Source organism: Microtus pennsylvanicus, chromosome 5, assembly GCF_037038515.1.
Source record: "Microtus pennsylvanicus isolate mMicPen1 chromosome 5, mMicPen1.hap1, whole genome shotgun sequence".
Classification (NCBI taxonomy): Eukaryota; Metazoa; Chordata; class Mammalia; order Rodentia; family Cricetidae; genus Microtus; species Microtus pennsylvanicus.
This window is the reverse complement of record NC_134583.1, coordinates 72666055-72687879: the sequence shown is the minus strand read 5'-3', so window position 1 is coordinate 72687879 and position 21825 is coordinate 72666055. Positions and strand designations below refer to the sequence as shown.

The following is a 21825-nucleotide window of genomic DNA, read 5'->3' as shown; positions in this document are numbered from 1 at the left end:
ATAAAAACAGCTGACCGGAGCTAGTGAGAGTTCACTGACTCTAGACTGGTAGCGAGGGAAACAGTATAGGAACAAACTGGGCCCACTGAGTGTCAGGAACACTTGTAAAGCTTGGGTAGTCTGTGGGGCCACTGGCAGCGGGACCAAGATTTATCCCTAGTGCTTGAAATGGCATCTTGAGTACATTCTATTTGAAGGGATACCTTCCTCAGTCTAGATATAGGTGGAGGGCCTTGCCTCCAGTGAAGTGTCTGACTTTGTTGACTCCCCCTGAGTGGCCCTACTGATTCTGAGGAGTGGAGGGCAGAGGATAAAACTGGAGCAGGGGAGGGAGTGGGAATTGGATTACCTATGTAAAATGAAAAAAGAGTGTAGTATAAAATAATAATAAAGAAATCAAAAAACAAGAAGGAAGAAGAAGAAGAAGAAGAAGAAGAAGAAGAAGAAGAAGAAGAAGAAGAAGAAGAAGAAGAAGAAGAACTGAGTTATATAGAGACTGAGGCCTAGAAAGTGTTTGAATGATTTCCTTTAATTAGCTACGTGATGTTTTTATTTCCCAGTTAATTAAAGTGACTTCATTTGAAAAGAAAAACAAAGAAAACTAAAGATCCTGAAAAGGCCTTATTGAAACCTGCTACTTAGCTAATTAAAAAAATATAATTTTAAAGGGGCTAATTGGTTTAGCAGTTAGGATCGCATGTTGCTTTTGCTTTTGCAGAGGACCTGAGTTCTACCCCCAGACCCTATATGGCAGCTCACAAGCATCTACAACTACAGTCCCAGGGGATCCTAAGTCCTCATCTAACCTCCATGGGCATCAATGAGTTACACGGTGCACATAAACACATACAGACAAAAACATTAACAGATAAAAAAATAAATCCAAAATATTAAATATATAAAACTTAGGGGGAAAGGGACGTCTAAAAGTATTCAGCATAGGCAGATAATCCAGCTCGTAGAAAACATAACTTACTCAATGAAAAACCTCAGTGCCATGCATGGAACATTTAGTCAAACACACATTCTTAGTGGGCCAAAATAACTGGATGGAAAACTCTACGTCTAAAGAGAACATGCTTTAGTTGTAGGACATAGAGAAACCAAGTTAAAACTGACTTCCCACGGGACAGGGAACCCTGATTGCTTTTCGGGCTGAGGGTGGGGGGGACTTAATTGAGGGAGGGGGAGGGAAATGGGAGGCGGTGGCGGGGAAGAGAGAGAAATCTTTAATAAATAAATAAAATAAAAAAGTTAAAAAAAACTGACAGGGAAACTTTTCTCCTGTTGGTTAGGTTGCAAGTGCCAGAAAGTGTTTTGTAGGTCTGTGGGGTAGGAAAGACATCAATGACCTCTGCATACTACAATACTAACCTGACAGGCAAGACGTGTCTGCTGGACCAATAGTGGCATGACCGTGATGGGGAGGGAGGGAGGTAACCATCTGCTTTCTGATTGGAGTTGAGATCTCTTGCACAAGAGGGAATTCATGCCTGGTGCTCTAAACCTGACAACAACAAACACCCTGGCTACTGTGCTAGTTTGCTTTCTGTTGCTGTGATAAAAACATTGATTAAAGGGAACTTGAGAGAGAAAAGCATTTCCTTAGTCTATAGATTAGAACCCATCAAGGGAAGCCACGGAAGGAACTCAAGGCAGGAACTGAAGCAGAGGCCATGGAAGAACACTTCTTCCTGACTTGTTTCCCATGGTTCATTTGGCTTGCTCTTTTATAAAACACAAAACCACTTGTCCATTGGTGCTACAGTCCACAGTGGGATGGGTCTTCCCACATCAATCATTAACCGAGAATATGCCCCTACAGACTTGCCTACAGGCCGATGTGATGAGGCATTTTCTCCACTGACATTCCCTCTTCTCAGATGATTCTAGCTGGTTGACAAAACAAAAACTAAAGGAAAAGCTGAGTGACAATTATTCCTAGTGTATAAACTAAAGATATGACCACTGTGTGCTATGATTAAGGAGAAGGTTTTATTGTAGGTAAGAGAGACAACAGCCAGAAGCATCTGGAAGAGTCCAGAGCAGGGGGAGAAAAAGTCAACTGAACATGGCCAACAGACTGGAGCTGGGCAGGAGAGAAGCAGAAGAGCAGAACTGAAAGAGGAACAGGAACAGGAAGAGAGGGAGAACATGGGAGAAAGAAGGGAGGGAAAGGAGGAAGATAGAGAGAGGCAAAGAGAGTGAGCATAGACAGAACAGCAGGGTCATAAGGACAATGAGTAGCTGTGGGGAGGGAAGTCTGTAGGCTGGGGAGTTCAGGGTAGGGGAGGAGGTGAGGAGGGCTGGGATGCTAGCATTGACTTTGAAATGTGTAACAGGTTCTTGTGATACTGAGGGAGCCTGGAGGCCAGCAAGGGTTTTAATATGCTACTAGGCACCACAGGTGGCCCTTTGTCCATTCTGTCTTTTGGAAATTTGGGAAAATGGAGTTTCCTTTGACCTGATACCTAGAGTCCCAAACTACATGGTTTTGGACAGCCCTGACGTATTTATTCCTGGAGTCTAGAAGACTGTGCACCATTTAAAGCTGTGTGCCTGAGAGGACTAGAAACACACTCAGAAGAGTATGAGCTTGCCCTGCGGTACTGCATCTGGAGGAGATTGGAGGCTCTTGCCAAGGAGGAGAGGCCTGAGACATAGTTCTCAGCTGTTTGGCTCAGTGTTGCAGGCATAGCCCACGGGTACCCAGAGTCACTCAGCAAAGACTGGAAGATTTTATTGTTGTTCTTGTTCCCAGGAATTTAAAGAAACCTTTGCCTAATTATTAACTGCATCTGGGCAAATCAGTGTCTACACACAACAAAGGACACAGATGTTAGAGAATCGGTTGGGGAAAAGTCACTCAGGAAGCTACAATACAGTGACAAGCAGCAACAGCACACTTGGGAGACAGAAGACTAGCTTTCAAAAACACCATTTAAAATGTCTAGTTTTCAAAATGACAATATAGCATGATAAAGTAGAACACACAGAAGACAGAGCAATCAACCAAAATGCCAATTGAAAAGACCCAGATTTTAGCCCTATTTAAACAAAGATTTAATTCCGTCATTTTAAAATATGTTCAAAGAAAGCCATGTCTAAGGAACTAAGAGAAAATATAGTGTTATCCTAAAGAATTTTAATAAAGAGAAAGCTACTGTGAAGATGGGGGTAGATTACAGATTTGGAACCTACAATAAACAAAATGAAAACGTCACCAGCCAGCTCCAATTTGAATGTGAACAGGCAGAAAAAAGAATCCACAGACCAGCCGATGGGCCTACTGAAGTTATCCCGAAAAGGGGAAGGGTGGGAAGAAATGCATCCAGGGCTTCAGTGTTTCCTCCACATGTGTGAAGAATGTAAGCCATTCCCATGCTCACAACAAGAAGCTGAACAAACTGAAAATCAGCAACTCTACAGAGGTCAGCTAGAGAGCTGAAGTCAGGACAGAGAGCCAGCCCACCCACACAGACAGTTTAATAGAGAACCACAGCTCACCAGCCACAGTGAGACCCTAAAATGGTCATTACCATATGTCCTGGAGATAGGGGCGGGCTAGCTGCAGAGTTGTGACCTCCTGGATGCCCAGTCTGAAAGTGAGAAAGATGTATACTCTTTTTTCCATTGTATGTTGAAAGTGTTAATATATGTTTAATTTTACAGGGTTGAAAATTAAAAGGTTTCCTTGAGTCTCAGACATGGTCTTAGATTTTTTAGCATAATTTTAAAATTATTTTTAAACTACATATAGTTTTAACTTCCAGTCAAGATGCATACTTGGATATCTATGATCCTAGGTGACAGGTGTAACGTTAGGCTCAAAAGGAAGGGACTCAGGTAACTTGATTCAGCTGAAAACTGAACTTGCTCATCAGAGAAATACTTTTGGTCCTGGTGAGAATTCTGGCTTCTGAACAAAGTCTCAAACAAGAGTAATCTCAGTAGGAGGGATAGATCTTTCTCCTAAGTTTCTTTATATTTTAAACTATAAAAAGATGGAGCCTGAAAAACAACTTACAAGAAAAAAAATCAAACAATAGAAGCCTGACTCAAATAGGTATTCTCTTTAACTTCCTTGTTTTGCAGTTATTTAACCATGAGGTGTGAGACACTGCCGGTGTCGCTGAGTGTGTGCTTGAATCCTAGTGAACAGCTTCACCTCATTTCACTGTACAACTGAACACAGCCAAACACCTGTAGCTTATAATGTCAAGGGTGTTTAAAACCTCATCTATCATTCTGTTTAAGTAATTGATACAGTTGACCAGGTTCTGATTAGCAGACTCCCAACTGTTAGACTTTAAATGGTACAAAATAGTCTCTATTTCTTGAAGCTAAAATATGCCTAGAGGTGGGATAGGACTTGGCATTGTGATGAAGGGGGCTGTAAGCTGATGTCACAGAGGTTGGCTGGAGCTGGGTAACTCTAGCAGCCCTGGCAGAACTTATCTCTCCCTTGGTGGAGTACGTTCTCTGAACTGCTCTAAGAGAGTTGTTTAGATCCTGTGCTCAAATCACGGGTTTGAGAAACTGCAGGTTTCTGAAGCATACTATTTCAGAAACTGTTTTCTTGTATTTTGAGGCGTGTGTGCACGCACGTGTTTTAAATAATTGTCGTTAATTCAGTGCTAGACGGCTTGATTCGGTAAGTATGCTTTGTAGTCAGACTCTTTTCTGTTGTCTCTGGGTTTGCTGCTCTCGGTTTCAGATACTAGACTAAGTCCAGGAAATGGGACTTGGTGGTAAGGTTAAGTGTTTAGCAGGGAGACATAGTCTGCTGGAAGACAGAATGAGGCACAAGAAACTCCTGAGAAAGCTGGCTCATGATCTGAGCAAGCCTGTTTCAGCCTCAGCAAGGGGTTGGCTCTATACCTTCAGAATCTTTTTAACCCTGAGAAAGCATAACCTACTTTGCTTCTTTGTGGGGGTCTCCCAACCCCTCAAAAAAAAAAACACTGTCTTCAAAATACTTTTTTTTCTCAGCAGATTTGGGCAATAACAAATTTGTGTCATTCCCTCAGTCCTTAAAACCGGTCTCCCTTATGTATTGGTGGAGTGATTTCCGATTCAGTAAGCATGGTTTAGAAGGTGTGGGAAGCTCCAGTGCAGGTTTCTCATTCGCTGTGGGTCCCTCACTCCCTGTGCAAAGCAATTACTTTCTCTGTCATCCTCATTTCCTGATACTGGATTTTACAATCAAGTCTTTTTGTTGTTGTTGTTGTTTTGTTTTTTTGAGACAGGGTTTCTCTGTGTAGCTTCGAGCCTGTCCTGGAACTTGCTCTGTAGACAAGGCTGGCCTTAATTTCAGAGGTCTGACTGCCTCTGCCTCTTGGATGCTGGGATTAAAGTCATGTGCCACTACTGTCTGGCTCAAATCCCTTTTTTACTTTTTTTATTCTTTCTTTTTTTATTTATTATGTATACAGAAGAAGGTACAAGACTCCATTCCAGATGGTTGTGAGCTACCATGTATTTGCTGGGAATTGAACTCAGGACCTTTGGAAGAGCAGGCAATGCTCTTAACCTCTGAGCCATCTTTCCAGCCCCTCAAATCCCTTTTCAACCACAAATAAACTCTCTTACCCACCTGAGGTCAGCGTGGACCTCCCTGGACAGAGTTCCTTCTACTTACACACATGAGGATTCATGTTTGGTTTCTCTCTTCTTCACTTGGGGATGGGACATGGGGCAGCAGTGGCCTAGTGGCTGCTGAATTTGGGAGTGAAGCCACCTTTGCTGCCTGATCTTCTCTTCCAGGTGTGAAAGATGTTAGACATGAATACGAAGATTCTCATTGCCGTTTTTTGCGGTATGGTGACTGGTACAATTATGCTGTTAATCATTGCCTATTTTATTGTCTTGAAGGCAGTCAAGGAAGTCAAGTAAGTCATGCTAGTAGGAATGAAGAACACTTCTGTAATGGGACACTGGGCCCTCTACAGTGGCTTCTTGTAGGGAAAGTCAAGGACCACTGTTAGGTCTGAGAGAATGGGGACAGATGGGGACAGAAACCTGAGGGTTTTCCTTCAAGCTTGGAGTTGAGAGCTTATGAGTCCACTGTTCTCAGCTGGACTGTGTGTGTGTGTGCGTGCGTGCGTGTGTGTGTGCAGGCATTCCTTTCTGTCACCAGGGAGTGTGCCTTCAGTATTTAGCAGAGCCCTGGCTGAGCACCCTTTCCCTCTCTGGCACTGTAAACTGGGGAGTCCACAGTGGATGCCTTGGGCACGAGCTGTCTCCTAATCACACAGAGTGTGGCCATAATGACCTCTTCCCACTCACTGGGGAGCTCACATGTCCCCTCATTCATTGTCAATGGCTGTGGGAAAAGTGAAGTGGGTCAAGAGAATAGAGACTCCATGGAGGACAGCTGACAGGGGTGGAAGTCAGACGAGAGATGTTTGAAGATGGGGAGAGAAGCCTTGAGTATGAGAGGCAGGCTGTCAGCAGTAATGGTGTCCCTTTCTCGGGACATATATGGTGGAGACCAGAGCTGAGCCCAGCCAACTCTAGCACCTTCTTCACCATTCCCACATCTCAGTGGCCTGTAGCAACCACATGGGTGCAAGCCACTCTCGCTTGCTTGAACTGGCAACCTGGGTTCACATGCATAGCAACTGTAGGAGAGGAAAAGATAGGGAAGGAGCAGAGAGCTTCACCCCAAGGCTGGTGTCACAGGTGTGATGGTCTTCAGGCCTGGACTTCACATACAGCCCTCATGATTTTAGAAGCTCACTGAAAACGACAATTCTAAGCTCATTTTGTGTGTGTGTCTTTTCTTAAGATTCCCAAATTGTGGAAGACGTCGAAAGCTGTATTAATTCTCCTAAGTTCACTCAATAAAAGATCATCCGTGTCAAACCCATTACTGCGGAGTCTTCTTGTATTCTCCAGGGCTGTGATGAAGATAGCATCTATACAGATTATGGCACCCTGCCAACTTCTTTTTGTGGCACCTACAAAGAACTCTGACATGGCGGGGGAGGAGCCCAAAAGCTTCACAATCAGTATTTCTTTTTTAGTAGAATAGTTTATTTTCAAATTAATTTCTGTTATGTTTATACTCTTATTTACTCCGTAAATGGTTTTTATGTTCTTTTTATAACGCACAATAATAAAAATAATCTTTTACCTTCACATGGTGGTGTTGATCGTTATGAAGGTCCTTTTTTTCTAACGTGTTAAGTCATTTTGAGGCTTGAGCCTATATACTATGTTGCGATGTAAGCAGGAGAATTACAGTAGAACATAAAAAGGGGCATGTATGCAATTTTGAAGATGGGATATCATTTTGCGAAATGCCTAAATTTTTAAAAGTACTTTAAAATTACGTTGAAGACTTCCTAAGCCCAAAGGGAAAAGTGATTCTTCTGAGATGACATTTTCAGGGGTAAATTCTGATTGAATTTTGTTACATGAGATTCTTTTTATTTTTTCTTACATTTTTTTAAACTGTGGTGTAGCTAAAACTTTACTTTTCAATTTGAAAATAGATTTTTCCATATAATCTATTCTGATTATGCTTCAAATTGCCCAGCTCCTCCAGATCCTCTCCAAATTCCCACCCTCTGAAGTCCATACTCTTTCTTGCTCTCCTTCATTAGAAAACAAACAGGAATCTAAAGAAAAAAATAAAATAAGTACAAAGAAAATCAAATGGAACAAAACAAACAAGTAAACAAAATGAATAGCCAGGGAAAATGTACAAGAAACACATTCAGACATAGAGAAATACACACTGGCACTCACAGAAATTTCTAAAAAATACAGAAAATTGGGAACCAAAATGTGTAAGAGCCATAGGGTAAGAAAAACAAGAGAAGATTCGCAGGTAAGGGATTATGAGTCAAAAACCCTAAAATACCAATGTGTTTGTTTTGTGTTGATCATCTACTATTGGACACGGGGTCAGGCCTTAAGAGTGGTTTGTATGCACAGTGAGACTCCGTTAGAGTAAACTAATTTTTCATTTGCAAGTTTTTATCAGTTGGAGACAGCTTCTGGGTTAGAGATACGGGCCTGTTTCCACTTCCACTCCTAGCACTGAGACCCCAAACCTGTGCATCCCTGTGCAGGGTGCCAGTCTCTATGAGTTCATAAGTGTGTCGATTTCTACGGTGTTTAGAAGACCTTGCTCCCTTGGTGTTCACCATCTCCTCTGGCTCTTACAATATTTCTGCCCCTCTTCTGCAGGTTTCCCTGGGCCACATGTGAAGGGAGGGAATTCATAGAGACATCCCATTTAGGGCCAAGTGTTCCAAGGTCTCTCTTTACACTGTCTAGCTCTGGGTCTCTGTAGCTCTTTCTTTTTTGAACTTTCTTTTATTTATGGTATACATATGTGCCTGATTGTCTATATGTACCCCATCTCTATGAAGTGCCCAGAGAGGCCAGAAGAAGGTAGCAGATTTCCTAAAGCAGGAGTTACAGTTGTGAGCTACTTGGCATGGGTTCTGAGAACCAAACTTAAGTCATCCGGAAGAATAGCAAGCACGCTTAACTATGAGCCGTGTTTCAGTCCCCAACAAATATTAACAGTAACCTAAGAATTCTACATGGATGTGTCATAATTTACTTAACCCAAACTTTACTATTGAGAACATATTATTTCTAAATTCCATCTATTAAATGTTAAAAAAGTACCATAAAAATCTTATCACTAAGTATTACTAACAGAAAATAAAACACTTTGGGGTTGATTAAGCCTGAATTCTGAGTATCTGCTGGCAAGGCTGTCTCAAAGTTGCCAAATTCATATGCACACTGGTTACTTTTCTCCGTGTGAGACCAAATTCCTGACACTGAAAAGGGAAGCGAGGGTTTTTCTGCCTTCACAGTCTCAGGGCACAGTCCCCTGGGATGAGATGGTGGCAGAGCATGTGTCTCACCTGGAAAATAGCAATTATATGAATGGTTAGTATTAGCAGACATCTTATACCTGGCCTGGCAGGCCTGGGTGCTGGGAGCAATCCAGTATCCACCAAGGGTTCTGTGAATGACAGACTGTCCTACAACCAGTGCATCTGAATTTTCAGTTCACATCCACAGCCAATGGAGAGATGAGCGCATCTGTACTCAGCTGATCAGGCCCTCAAAGTCATATCCAACCCCACATGCAGGACCACATTCTCTAAGTATTGCCTGGCTGGGGTCGTTGGTTAAAATTGGAACTCATCTCTGTGACAGAGGCTCTGTTAGCCCAGTTATTGGCCAAAATCAAAGAAACACCGTGCTGTACCTGAACCACAGGGGCATTGTGTGCTCCCTCACTCCATCTCTCTGATTCCCTCACTAGCCTGGAAGAGTCTTAATTCTAGTTTCCCAGTGGCCCAGAGCAGAACATGTCTGACCCTAAACAAAGTGCCTGATTTTTATGGGGAGTTATGTGACCACCCTATTCAATCTGTCTCTCATCCTGACATTTGTCTTTGAATAGGTATTGATGGCACACCAAGCAGAGGACCAGCAGTACTGCCAGTCAATATATGTACTCAGTTGCCAGGGCCCTCATGGGTGAAAATCCCAGCCACCATTCAAGTTCTGAAGCTAGATGGGGATGACCAATTAGATACTCTGTTTCTAATCAACACCTATGACAGTTGACAATATGGTGATGCTGAACTGCTACAGATGGTGGGAAGATGAGAAAGAGTAAGGGAAGGGCTCAGATCCACCAAAGATGAAATACCTTGGGTACTGGTTCAGTAGAGAGAGGACCAACCAGCTTCTGGCTGTGGTGATCATGTCTTGAGATTCTAGATGGAGCAAGGAACCAGCAGTTCCCAGTTGTCTGCAGAGGCCCCTGTCCATATTCTTGAGGATCAAATTGCAAGCTCCTAAGAGTCAGGAGCTCACTGGGCACATAGTCTTCCATGTTTTAAGAAAAATAATTAAATATGAATACAAATTCTTGATCATGATCCCTTTTTCTATGCATTTTTTATAGACTCAGTGACGTCATGTCAGGTACTGCAGCTCTTCTTGTATGGGCTTCTCTTCCACTGAAACTCATCCTGTCTCTGGCTGACACCCTCTCATATTTAATACATAAGAAGCTGCTGTATAGGAGTCTACAGCTAATCACACACCAAATCCAAGTGTTTGACACTAACTGAACAATTCACCTTGGTCTTGATTTCAGCTCCAATTTGTATATAATTATTAAAAGATAAGCTTTGGTGCATTGGAACTTGAAAGAGTTTGTCCTTAGCAAATAATTATTTTAAATTGAGAAAATGCAAATTGGGGTTATTTGGGGCTTCACCAAGAGGCCAGGCTTTGATAGGACAAGGTTGGAGGCAAGGCCAATGTTTCCTTGGTGAATGTGTGCCAATGTCTTCCTTTGGATCACTAGAGTGGGAAGTTCCCAGTTAGAGGTGAGTTGGCAGTTTCTAATTAGTTATGACAGTCTATACTGAGTGACTTTGTTTTGTTTATGTAGGAACTGAGATGTCAGAGCAGTTTAATAGCATCCCAATTATTTCTTTTCATCAAATCAATTCGTGATCCTCAACCGTCCTAAACTGTGACCCTTTAATATAGCTCCTCATGTTGTGGCAATTCACAGCCATAAAATTATTTTGTTGCTACTTTAAAACTGTAATTTTGGTGTTGTTATCTGATATGCTGGATACCTGATAATGCAATCGACAGGATGAGAATCAGTGATATAATGTGAGTTGTTTGTTCTACAGCATAGCATAGTGGGTTTGCACATATAAACCTATCTGGGGACCTGTGTGCATAAAAGGCCTGTCTAATTGCTATCAATTTCCCATCACAGAGGGAATGGTCTTCATCTGTCAGAAGGTTGATGCTGACTGAGGCTGGGGATGTAGCTCAGTTGGAAGAGAGCTTGTCTAGCACACAGGAAGCCCTGGGTTCAGTCTCTAGCATTGTACAAAACAAGTCAAGAGGATACATGCCTATTCCAGCACTCAGGAGTGGAGGCCTGATGGTCTCGGGAGGTTAGGGTCACCCCCTAGCTATACAGTCATCCTCAACCACTTTAGGCCTGTCTCAAAAAAAGAGTATTTTCTGGCTGGAGGCATAGCTCATCATTTAAGAGTACTTGCTGTTCTTGCAAAGGTCCTCAGTTCTCTTCTCAACACCATATCAGGCAGCTTAGAAATTCTTATAGCCCTAGTTCCAAGAGACCCAGTGCCTTCAATTCTCCACAGACATGTACACACACACCCACGTATGATGGAGGAAGGTCATTGGTTAATTATAATAAACTGCTTGGCCTCATAAGTTAAAACATAGGTGGGTGGAGTAAACAGAACAGAATGCTGGGAGGAAGAGAAAGTGAGCTCAGACTCGACAGCTCTGCTCTCTGGAGCAGAGGCCATGCTCCCCTCTCCCGGGCAGACGCACGCGATGAAGCAAGCTGCCAGGTCAGACATGCTGAATCTTTCCCGGTAAGACCAGTGCTACACAGTTTATTAGAGATGGTTTGATCGGGATGTCAGAATTAGCCAGTAAGGGCTAGAGCTAATGGGCCAAGCAGTATTTGAATGAATACAGTCTGTGTGTTGTTATTTCGAGTAAAGCTAGCTGGTGGCGGGAACTGGGTGGCGGAATGCAGCCCTGCAGCTCTTACAACACACGTATGTGTGCGTGCACACGCATGCGCACATGTTTGCGTGCACACACACACACATATATACAAACACCTCAATAAAAAAAAAGACATCACCACAAAAAAGGAAATCAGTCCTAGCCTAAGTCTCCCTTACATCTCTTTGTTGGTCCAGCTGTTTTTCTTTCGACTCTACAGCTCATACCCACTTCACATTTGAGATCCAGTCTCAGTGCTAGGGTTATAGGTGTGCACCCCTACACTCAGCTTGTTTTCTTTACTTCTGCTTTCTTGTGTCTCCTCTTTACCTCGCTAAAAACAAAACAAAAAGCACCATGTCTTTTCAAGGGATTTTCTCACTTTTTTACAAATGAATATTTCCAGTGTTGTGTTTTGCTCACAAATAGTTCAGGCTCCTACTCCAGTCCTTGGTATCCTAAAAAATATCCCACCAATGTGCTGTGTGCCTGGGACATTCAAGTGGATAGCAGCGCTCACATCAGACTCACCTTTGAAGTGGTCAAGTGAGTGAATATTTTCTGCCTAGACAGTTATCATTACCTGTCTTTGTACACATCAGTTTTACTGCCTCTTTGCCAGACACAACAATGCAGTTGCACACATGAACTCCTAACAGATGAAACTTCATGTGCAAGATCAATAATATCAAGTCAGCCACAGTCCCAACATGCATGAATGAGGGACTCACAAAGTCCCGCCCTTTTCTGAGAAGCTGTTGGCAATTAGTGGTTACTGGAAGAGTGAGTGCCATTTTCTTTGGGGATACAGGCACTGAGAGATTACCCAAGCTCCTGTAGAAGGTCCCATACTTATGTGAACACAGAAAGCACAAAATGGATTTAGTAGGTAGCAAATTTAAAATAAAAACAGATGTGGTGGCATATGCCTTTTATCCTGGCATTTAAGAGGCAAAAGAAGGCAGATCTCTGTGAGTTCAAGACCAGCCATGGCTACATTGGGAGACCTGTCTCAAAACAAAAAAAGAGGTAAAAATAAATAAAATGTAAAGGAAGAGAGCCTGTGATGTTGGGAGAACAGTGGGGAGGGAGCTAGTGGAGGAACTGAAGGGAAGGAAATGGGCCAGTCTGGAGGCACACAATACATGCATGTATAAATATTCTATAAAACATAAAAAGCTATAATTCTCCCAAATGAGCTGTACCTTGAAGTGCCTAGGAATGTTGATCAAAAGCCTGCAGCTTTCATACAGAGACAGTGGATTGGGATTAATCTACTTGCCCATCAGCAGATTTGCTAGACAGATTTTTGCTACAGCCACATGTCACTGTCACAGACTAAGTGACTATTGCTACAGAATGAGATGCAAGAAAACAGTGGACAATTGTCAAATCTGCCACAATTCTTGTGTAAGCTTCCTGTGGAAGGAAAAAGAACCGCTTCTGGGAAGCAGGATAGAGCGGAGGGATCAGTGGGGATGGGAGATTTTCCTTCCTCCCATCATTACCACTTAAGTTTGATTCCATGAGTTTATAGCACACATTGAAAAGATATTTTTGAATTAAAATGTGAACAAATCAAAAAATAAATTTAGTGTTATTTTTATAATTTTTGTCTCAAATTGCTTTGTTTAGACATTTTTTGGGGTTATTGGCCTTTTGCTTGTATATATTGAGTTACATTTTTGTGGGTCTGTGTGTGTGTGTGTTGTTTGTTCCTGGCTTGTTTTTCTTTGAAGAGAGAAGGAAAAAGTGTGGAGCTGGGTGAGTGGAGAGGAACTCGGGGTGGGAGTGGAGAATGTGACCAGAACAACCTGTGTGAAAATATTTTTCTTCAATACAAAATTAAAAGTATATATTTAGAAGTATACAGGTACATTTACCCACATCGGTAGAGCCAGGCGCTCTTCCGAACTGTGGGAGGAGGTATGGGTTTGCAGTAGCTTTGCCTGACCCTTGCTGCAGCCCTCAAGAAGGTCATGAAGCTGGTACCTGGCTCTTATAGGAAGGAAAGGACTCCACTAAAGAGTAGCATCAAGGCTCCAGGTACACTACCTATGATTCTCTCATCCTCTCAGGATCATCAAGGCTCTCTCAGCTACTCCAACTCCATCAGAGGCAGAACTCAAGGCCACCCTGGCCGAGTCATCGTGAGGCACAAGGTGCCCCAGGTGAAGTTCACCTGCAAAGTGGATGGCCAGTCTGCAATGGAAATTGTGCATGCGAGTGACACTCAGAAGGACCATGTCAGCTACGATGTGTCGATTTCATTCCTCCAGTCGCCTGCATCCCAGAATATGGGGGTTGGAGCTCCTCCTTATACCCATCAGAGGGAAGAGGTCTTCCTGCAGGCCACCCTCCACAGCCACAATCCCAATCTGAGGCTCGTGGTGGATACCTGTGTGGCTTCTCCTGACCCCAGTGATTTCACAACTGTCAAGTATGAACTGATTCAGGAAGGGTAAGGATCATGGAAACTCTCCCTAGTTGGTGTTAAATGATCATAGTGTTTCTCTGGGGAACCTGTAGTGTCTGACCTGGAGTACTAAGTCAGAAGGGTGTAGGATAGCTCTACCAGACACCCTACATGTCTTTACTAGACACCCTACCTGTCTCTATCAGACATCCTGCATGTCTCTACCAGACACTGATCAAGATGGAGAGTACAGCAGCCTAGACCTCCTTTGACTCCTGCAAGACCTCATTCAGTACTTTGCTAGCCCACCCCATCTTTTCTAGCCTAATCCTCCCTTCCTTCCTAGATTCCCCTCCCAGGACAAATCTTCAGAACTTTGGCTCACACTGATGAGTCCATGTGTTTTCCCGAGCTAAGCTCTTAGTTAAACCAGCCAGATGTCTTCGAACTCATTGGTTCAGCAGTGACTTGCCAAGTGAGAACCTTGGCAAGTTGTTTGCCTCTGTGGCTCCTACATATCTTATCAGGTGTTACTGCAAATCTTTCTCTGGGGACATTACACACGTGTCTATTTTCTCCAGATAACACAAAGGACAGCCGCCCTGTTTAATCAATGACAACAAGATCTAGTAGATTAAGAGTGTTCCTCAGGTCCCTTCTGCCCTTACTGCATTCCTCCCCACTGGATCTATGGTTGAGAGAGGGAGAGTGAAGCATCCAGTTACTACAGTGGGTTTGTCGGCATCTCACTTTGGTTCCCTTGCTTCCCATATTTAATGCTCTGTTTGCAGGTGCATTATTTTGACGATTATTATGTTGGGATAAAGATTTGTTCCTTACCTCGATTATCTTGGGTAAGGATCTGCTCGTAGAGGGTTGACCCTTTCTTTGGTTGTTACAAAGCACCCATCTTGGCCCTGACAGTTCTGCGCGCTCTGAAGTTTGTTCTGAACAAAGGAGCGGCTGCCATGCTGCTCTCCCTCCATCTCAGTGTCGGTGTCTGTGTACTGACAGCGGCTGTCTTGTAAAGAGCACGTGGATGGAGGTTGTGTGGATTCTCCTGTAATCTATCTCTGTCTTCACATTGGTGTAAATATGAACCATTCATATTTAACATTCTCATGCAAGCAGTTGGATTAGAATCTATAACTATTCATTACATTTGTCTTTTGTTCTTTTCCTGCCCTGTGCCTACCTTCTCTAACTTCTCTGATTCTTTTGAACTATACATTTACATAAAACCCTTTATCTCCTCTTAATATACCACTTATGTCACCCTACAGTTTACAATCTACGTTCTTTGGGTAGTGCTGGGAATTGAAATCAGAACATTGTGGGTGATAGGTAACCAAGCCCTCATCCACTGCCCTGCATTACCAGGCCTATGATAAACTTTTTAAATAATCTAAGTGCATTTTTAAATATATCATCCACCTTATAATCTTCCCTCTAGGCAAAATAGGTTACAGCTAAAACCTTGACTTGTTTTTCCTGTATTTAATGGTTCCCTTCTGTTTATGACCAGGTATATGGTTTCCATGAACAATGGTGTTAAAATCATAGGTGGTGGTAGTAGTAGTAGCATAGTAGTATAGTAGTAGTTGTTGCTTCACAAGAGGGAGGGGAGTGGGAAGATCTCCTTTTGGCATTCAGAACCTTAGAAGCCAGCCTGGTTATGTGGGTTGAAGGAAATTTATGTCATGTGTTAGTTAACCTTTTTGGTTTGGGTTTTCCTCCCCATCAGGTGCATCAAAGACAAATCCTACTCCGACCTGCATACCTCTGGGAAGAACGTGGCCCAGTTCAAGTTCAACGCCTTCAGCTTCCTCAAAAGCTACGATGTGGTCTACCTGCAGTGTAAGGTTGCTGTCTGCCGAATCGGAGACCACTCTTCCCGATGCTCACAAGGTTGTACAAAACGAGGGAGGAGAAGCACAGGCTCTGCAGAGGCCAGAGAAGAACCAACTGAGTACTTCCAAACAGTAGGGCCACTAAAGATCCACAGAGCAGGTCATTAGAGCAAGGCCCTAGTGTGATCTCTCCCGCTGTTACAAGAGTGTGTTGGGAAACTGGAAGCAAGGTCTGTTTCTTACCAGGAAGCAATGTTTGGTCACCCAAAAGCCAGACATTGGCAGCACTGTCTACTCTATGCATTCAGATGGGCAGGAGAAGCCAAGGGATTTCTTCTCTGGGGTTTGTCACTTACCAATCCTGAGCACTAACTTCTAAGGCAGTTTGTCTGTTGTAGGCAATAAAGGAAAATAAAGAATGCTGATTCTGTTATTCTTCACTCTCAAGACCTTGATCATTGCCTTCAAATGTATGAAACATTAGAGAAAGCATGGTTGTCTCTCTTTCTCCTGTGGGCAACAAAGATTGTTTTTAAAAATATCTGTTACTATTTGGGTGCTGATAGGTGGGTGGACCTCTTTCTGTTCTTCTGGAAATATATTAATTCATTTCCAAATACTGCCAGCAATCTCATATAAAAATAAAATAAAGTGTTTTCTGGGAGCCACTGTTCATTTTCTTTAAACTCTTTTAGCAGAACCACTGAATGACACAAGGCTTTGAGAGCAACCTTCAAAAGGGTCCATTCAATTGTTTTGTTTTGAAGGGAACGGACTTCCTTTCTCCCGATTTTTCTCTGAGTGTTGAACTCTGCTCTTAATGACCTGCCCTGAAGAGCCAGTGACTGAATTTGAAATGTGGCAACTACTGGGTCACAAAGAGCCAGGAGCTAATGAAAAAGTTCATGCTTTTAGCTACTTTGTTCTTTGTTCTGCCAGGTAGAAAGCAGTATGCAGAGGGAAATGCTTACAAAGCTCTGGCCTTGGGAGTCAGAAGATAATGGCTGATATCTACGCAGTATGTTCTGTCACATGCCAGGCACAGTGCCAACTCTACCTCTGTACTAGGAAAGTCATCCAATCCCAATATATCCTGAGGATGCACCCACATCATCCAGAGGAAGAAATGCAGACTTGAAATATTTCAGACATTTGCTAATTTAGTGATGATGAAGACAGGGTGTTAGGCCCCTAAACCACTACCCTACGTCCCAGTGTAACTTCACCAATGCACATGAGAGCCAGTCAATAAACATTACCTGAAATCATATCACTAACAGGAAATGACGGTACTGGGCCAGACAGAGAGGCTACAAAAGACACAAGCAGAGTGAGGAATCACCAAACAACGTCTTTTCGTCCTTTCCGACCCCACAGGGAAAACTGCTAATTTGAATCATTTCTTTGGCGAGAAACCAAAACCAAATGTATTCCACCTGCACATCTAAGAGTGACTCCAAGTCACCACCTGAGATTCTGAATATCTAGGTCCATTGTCTGGATAATGGAGTCTAGAATCCAGGTTTCTTTTCTTTTTATACACTATGACCACAGGGAGAGTCACCTATATGATGTGTCTGTCTTGTTAGTTGGTTAGATTTTGTAATTCTTATTTTTAATGTCTTAATCAGCTGACCAATTACAGAGAAGATTCCATGTATCCCAGATAGTGTAACTGTTGTGTGGGTACTGGGAACTGAACCTTATCCTCGAGAGAGCAGCTAGTATTAAACACCTAGCTATATCCAGGTACTATGAAATTTTCAAAAACAAATTTCTGGTTCTGACAATGATTTCATTGTCACTGTTTGTGGTGAAAATGGTTCTCATAGGCTCATATGTTTGAAAGATTTGTTCCCTGCCGGTTGGACTGCTTTGTTGAAGGAGGTGTGTCCCTGGGGGCAGAATTTGAAGTTCGAAAAGCCTAAGAAAGGCCAGGCAGTGGTGGCACACGCCTTTAATCCCAGAACTTGGGAGGCAGACGCAGGAGGATCTCTGTGAGTTCAAAGCCAGCCTGGTCTACAAGAGCTAGTTCCAGGACAGGCTCCAAAGCTACAGAAAAACCGTCTTGGAAAACCAAAAAAAAAAAAAAAAAACCAAAAAAAGAAAAAAGAAAAAAAAAAGAGGAAAAAAAAAGCCCAAGAAAACCCTAATTAACTCCATCTGCTTCTGTGTGGATCAAGATGTGAGCTCTCAGCTACTGCACCAGCTCCATGCCTACCTGCCTGCTGCCATGCTCCTCACCATACTGGTCATGGACTCTAGCCCCTGGAACCATGAGCCTCAAATAAATTGCTTTCTTTTATACGTTATTTTCGTCAGGGGTGTTTTATCATAGCAATAGAACAGTAACTAAGATACTGTATCTGTGTTTAAGTGTGGTCTATTTGCAGGATGTGGCCCTGGCTTTCTGTTTAAGCTGATGAAGTTTGAAGCTTCCTTGTAAAAGAAACTCGCATAGTAAAGATTCAGATTAAAGGAAATGATAATTAAAATTGTACCTTGACTAGCGGGGGGTGGGGAGGGGGTAGGCTATTTTCCAGGTGAGATTTTGAACAATTTACAGATGCTGGAATCTATGCTCACAAACTAACTCTTAAGTAAATTGACTTTAAAATCAGGTCAAATCCCAGAGCTCATTGCTGACAGCTTGCCTGCTGGTATTGACAGCTCCCTTCCCAATGGCTGGGGTTGGCAAAGCTCTGTCTCTGAGATGTGATGCAAGCCTTGCCACTCACCTGAGCAAACCACGCTGGCATCCTCATGGTGCCCACAGTTGTGGGAAAACCATCCGTGATGTGTGCATTGCCACACCTTGGCTTCATCCCCCATGCACTGCACATCATCCAGCATGATATGGCCCATGCCTCTCTCAAAGTAGCTCTCAGCTGGGGCTGACATGGCCACACCACAGCCAAGCTGCTGGCACACCACCTTGGCATCTGTCAGGTCCCAGCTGTCATCACACACTGTGCCCCAGGTGCCATTGTAAGAGATCTCTACTCGGCCCTCACACCTGTGGCTACCATTCACCAGTCTCAAGGCCAGACCTAGGAATGGAAAAATAGGTGCTTCTGAGCTGTGCCATTGTCCTCATATGCTAGGGTCATCTGCAGGTTGAAAAACATGTTCTCCATGTTAGACACTAGGAGTAACCCTGTGACCTGATCCCTAAAATTGTATTTCTTTATGAGTATTGAAGAGCTGTTAATGCCTGTTAAATTTTTTGTTGGCACATTACTCCTTCATTAGAAATTGTAAGTGAGAAATTATTTAACACCTGAAGACCAAATTATAACAGAAGATTCAATACGCTCAAGATTTTGAGACATTCTTGCAAGAATTCTATGTAGAGTATATTCTTTCCGTGACATGGCAACATCATTTTCCTTAAAAAGGTACCTGACAGACATCATTTCCACAATCTCCTATATAAACAATCCTGAATCTCACCCCATCTCTGTTTATCTATAAATTCTAGCAAAACTGCATTTTTACAAAGGTTCTTCAGACAGCTATTTGCAAGAACGAGTGTGGCAATTTTTAACTGTTGAGACGACCACTGTTCTCAAAAGCTGCTGGATTAGCAAACACGTTATCAAAGACATCATAAAAATCAGCAGCTTCTAAAACCCAACCTATGAAGACTGAGTTTGAATCTGAAATAATGATGCAATCAAATGTATCCTTATTCCTTTTAGAAAGCTGAAAAGCTCTACCGTCCCCGAAGTGAAAGGCATTGATGTCAACTCTTCTTATTTCGTCTTCTTTCACCCCTTTCTCTCCCAAATACTTAAAGACTCTGCCCATAAATTCTGTCCAGAACCCCTTCTGGTAAGAATCTTGCATTTCCATAGGATTTTTTTTTGGTCTGGAGCACACTGTACAATCCAGGTGTCACTATTGACATCTATGATTGTATCGTCAAAGTCACACACCAACAAAACTTTCATGGTTCCAATGACAGATTTGGGTTACCCTAAGATGGCACTTGCAGTCCAATTAATCTTATTTCAGCACTGAATTTAGGTCATTAAAAATCTTTAATTTGCCACCTGTTTTTGGGGGTTTTTTGTTGTTGTTGTTTGTTTTTGGTTTTTCGAGATCAGCCTGTCTCTACCTCCACAACAGTGGGTTACAAATACTTATTACCATATTCAGCATTTTTTTTGGTTTTTTTTTTTTGAGACAGGGTTTCTCTGTAGCTTTGGAGCCTGTCCTGAAAGTAGCTCTTGTAGACCCAGTTGGACTCAAACTCACAGAGATCTGCCTGCCTCTGCCTCCTGAGTGCTGTGATTAAAGGCATACACCACCGCCTGGCTTCACTAATGCTTCAACATGTTACGCAGGCACCACCCAGAAGTCAACTCCTTTTTGTGACAACCCTGAAAGGCACCAGCAAAGGAAAATCTTCACAGCAGGCACAACTTTGGGCAGTACACATGGTCATATATTCATGGGTGCAGGGATCGAAGGGTAGAAAAAGGAATGGTTCCACTTACTGTTGCCCCTAGTGGCCCACTAGGAACCTTTTTGCTTCCAGTTCCCATGACCTTAATTTCTTATGGCCTAGAAGTTTTGGTTCCAGGTGGGGGAGCACTCCAACCAGGAGATGACAACAAACATTCCCTTAGACTGAAACTCAGGGCTTCCCCCTGGCCACTTTGGGCTTCCGATGCCCTTGAACCAAAGGCATAACAGTGTTAGGAATAGTGACTGATGAAGATTACTGTGGAGAAATTGGATTGCTTCTCCACAATGGAGGTAAGAAAAATTATGTCTGAAATGTAAGAAATCCTTTAGGGTATCTCTTGGTGCTACTATGCCCTGCAATTAAAGTCAATGGGAAGCTACAGCCTAATCCAGGCAGGGAAACCGGGGACACAAACCCATCAGGAATGAAAATATGGATTATAATTGACATGAGTGTTTCTGTAATAGTGTTAAGAATGTGTCTATACAAGTATTTGTGTTTTCCTTCCTTAATTTCTTATCAGGTACTGTAACATCAATTAAGAGAATACCAGTGGTTATTATGTTTAAGTTTGAGATACTAAAAGAATGTCCTTCAAGTGGTATTGCCTCTTATTCAAAATGTATCGTGCATTTGCAGTTGTATGAGGAACAGTTATATCACATTTCATGTAATTATGACATGGTTAAATATAGAATGTGTTTGTACTTGTACGTGGGGGAGTTATATCAAGTTGGGTGTAATAATGACCTGGCTATTGTTTTCATTTGGGAATTAAGGATGACGTGAGGAGATACCATTGAGAAGGGGTTAGACTTGTGATAACTATTCTTGGTAGTCAACTTGACTACATCTGGAATTAATTAAAATTTAAGAAGGTGTGAGGGATTTTTTTCTTAAATCATCTGAAGTAGGAAGACTCACTTTTCATCTGGGCCCCACCATCTAATGGTAGCCATAAAAGGGCACAAAGGAAGGAATTTTTCCCTTTGCTCTTCACCCCCACCCCTGCTCCCCGCTGTTTCTGGCAAGTCCATTCCTTCACTGGCGTTTACTTGTGGGTGGCAGGGGGCCCAGACTGAGCACAGCTGTCATCTCCCTCTGCTTCCTGACTGCTGACATTGTGGCCTTCTTCTGTGTGACACATGCTCCTGCCACCATCTCATCCCAGGGGACTGTGCCCTGAGACTGTGAAGGCAGAAAAGCCCTCGCTTCCCTTTTCAGTGTCAGGAATTTGGTCTCACACAGAGAAAAGTAACCAGTGTGCACATGAATTTGGCAACTTTGAGACAGCCTTGCCAGCATGATACTCAGAATTCAGGCTTAATCAACCCCAAAGTGTTTTATTTTCTGTTAGTAATACTTAGTGATAAGATTTTTATGGTACTTTTTTAACATTTAATAGATGGAATTTAGAAATAATATGTTCTCAATAGTAAAGTTTGGGTTAAGTAAATTTTGACACATCCATGTAGAATTCTTAGGTTACTGTTAATATTTGTTGGGGACTGAAACACGGC

At 42.7% G+C, this 21825-nt stretch overlaps 1 protein-coding gene and 1 pseudogene across 1 annotated transcript; one reads left to right on the top strand and one right to left on the bottom strand.

Moving 5' to 3' along the window:
- The first annotated feature begins 13544 nt into the window (after positions 1-13544).
- Positions 13545-16201, top strand: LOC142851346 (CUB and zona pellucida-like domain-containing protein 1). The gene is made up of 2 exons (XM_075975206.1): positions 13545-14026; positions 15726-16201. The coding sequence occupies exons 1-2, from the start codon at positions 13545-13547 to the stop codon at positions 15997-15999; spliced, it is 756 nt and encodes a 251-aa protein (XP_075831321.1). The 3' UTR covers positions 16000-16201.
- A 2867-nt stretch (positions 16202-19068) lies between these two features.
- On the bottom strand, positions 19069-19862 carry LOC142849811 (pyridoxal phosphate phosphatase PHOSPHO2-like; annotated as a pseudogene).
- Positions 19863-21825: the final 1963 nt, after the last annotated feature.

Excerpts from the sequence above, each read along its gene's own strand:
- LOC142851346 (XM_075975206.1), top strand. The coding sequence starts at position 13,545 with ATGAAGCTGGTACCTGGCTCTTATAGGAAGGAAAGGACTCCACTAAAG. Across the intron at positions 14,027-15,725 it reads TATGAACTGATTCAGGAAGG|GTGCATCAAAGACAAATCCT; the intron begins GTAAGGATCATG and ends CCTCCCCATCAG.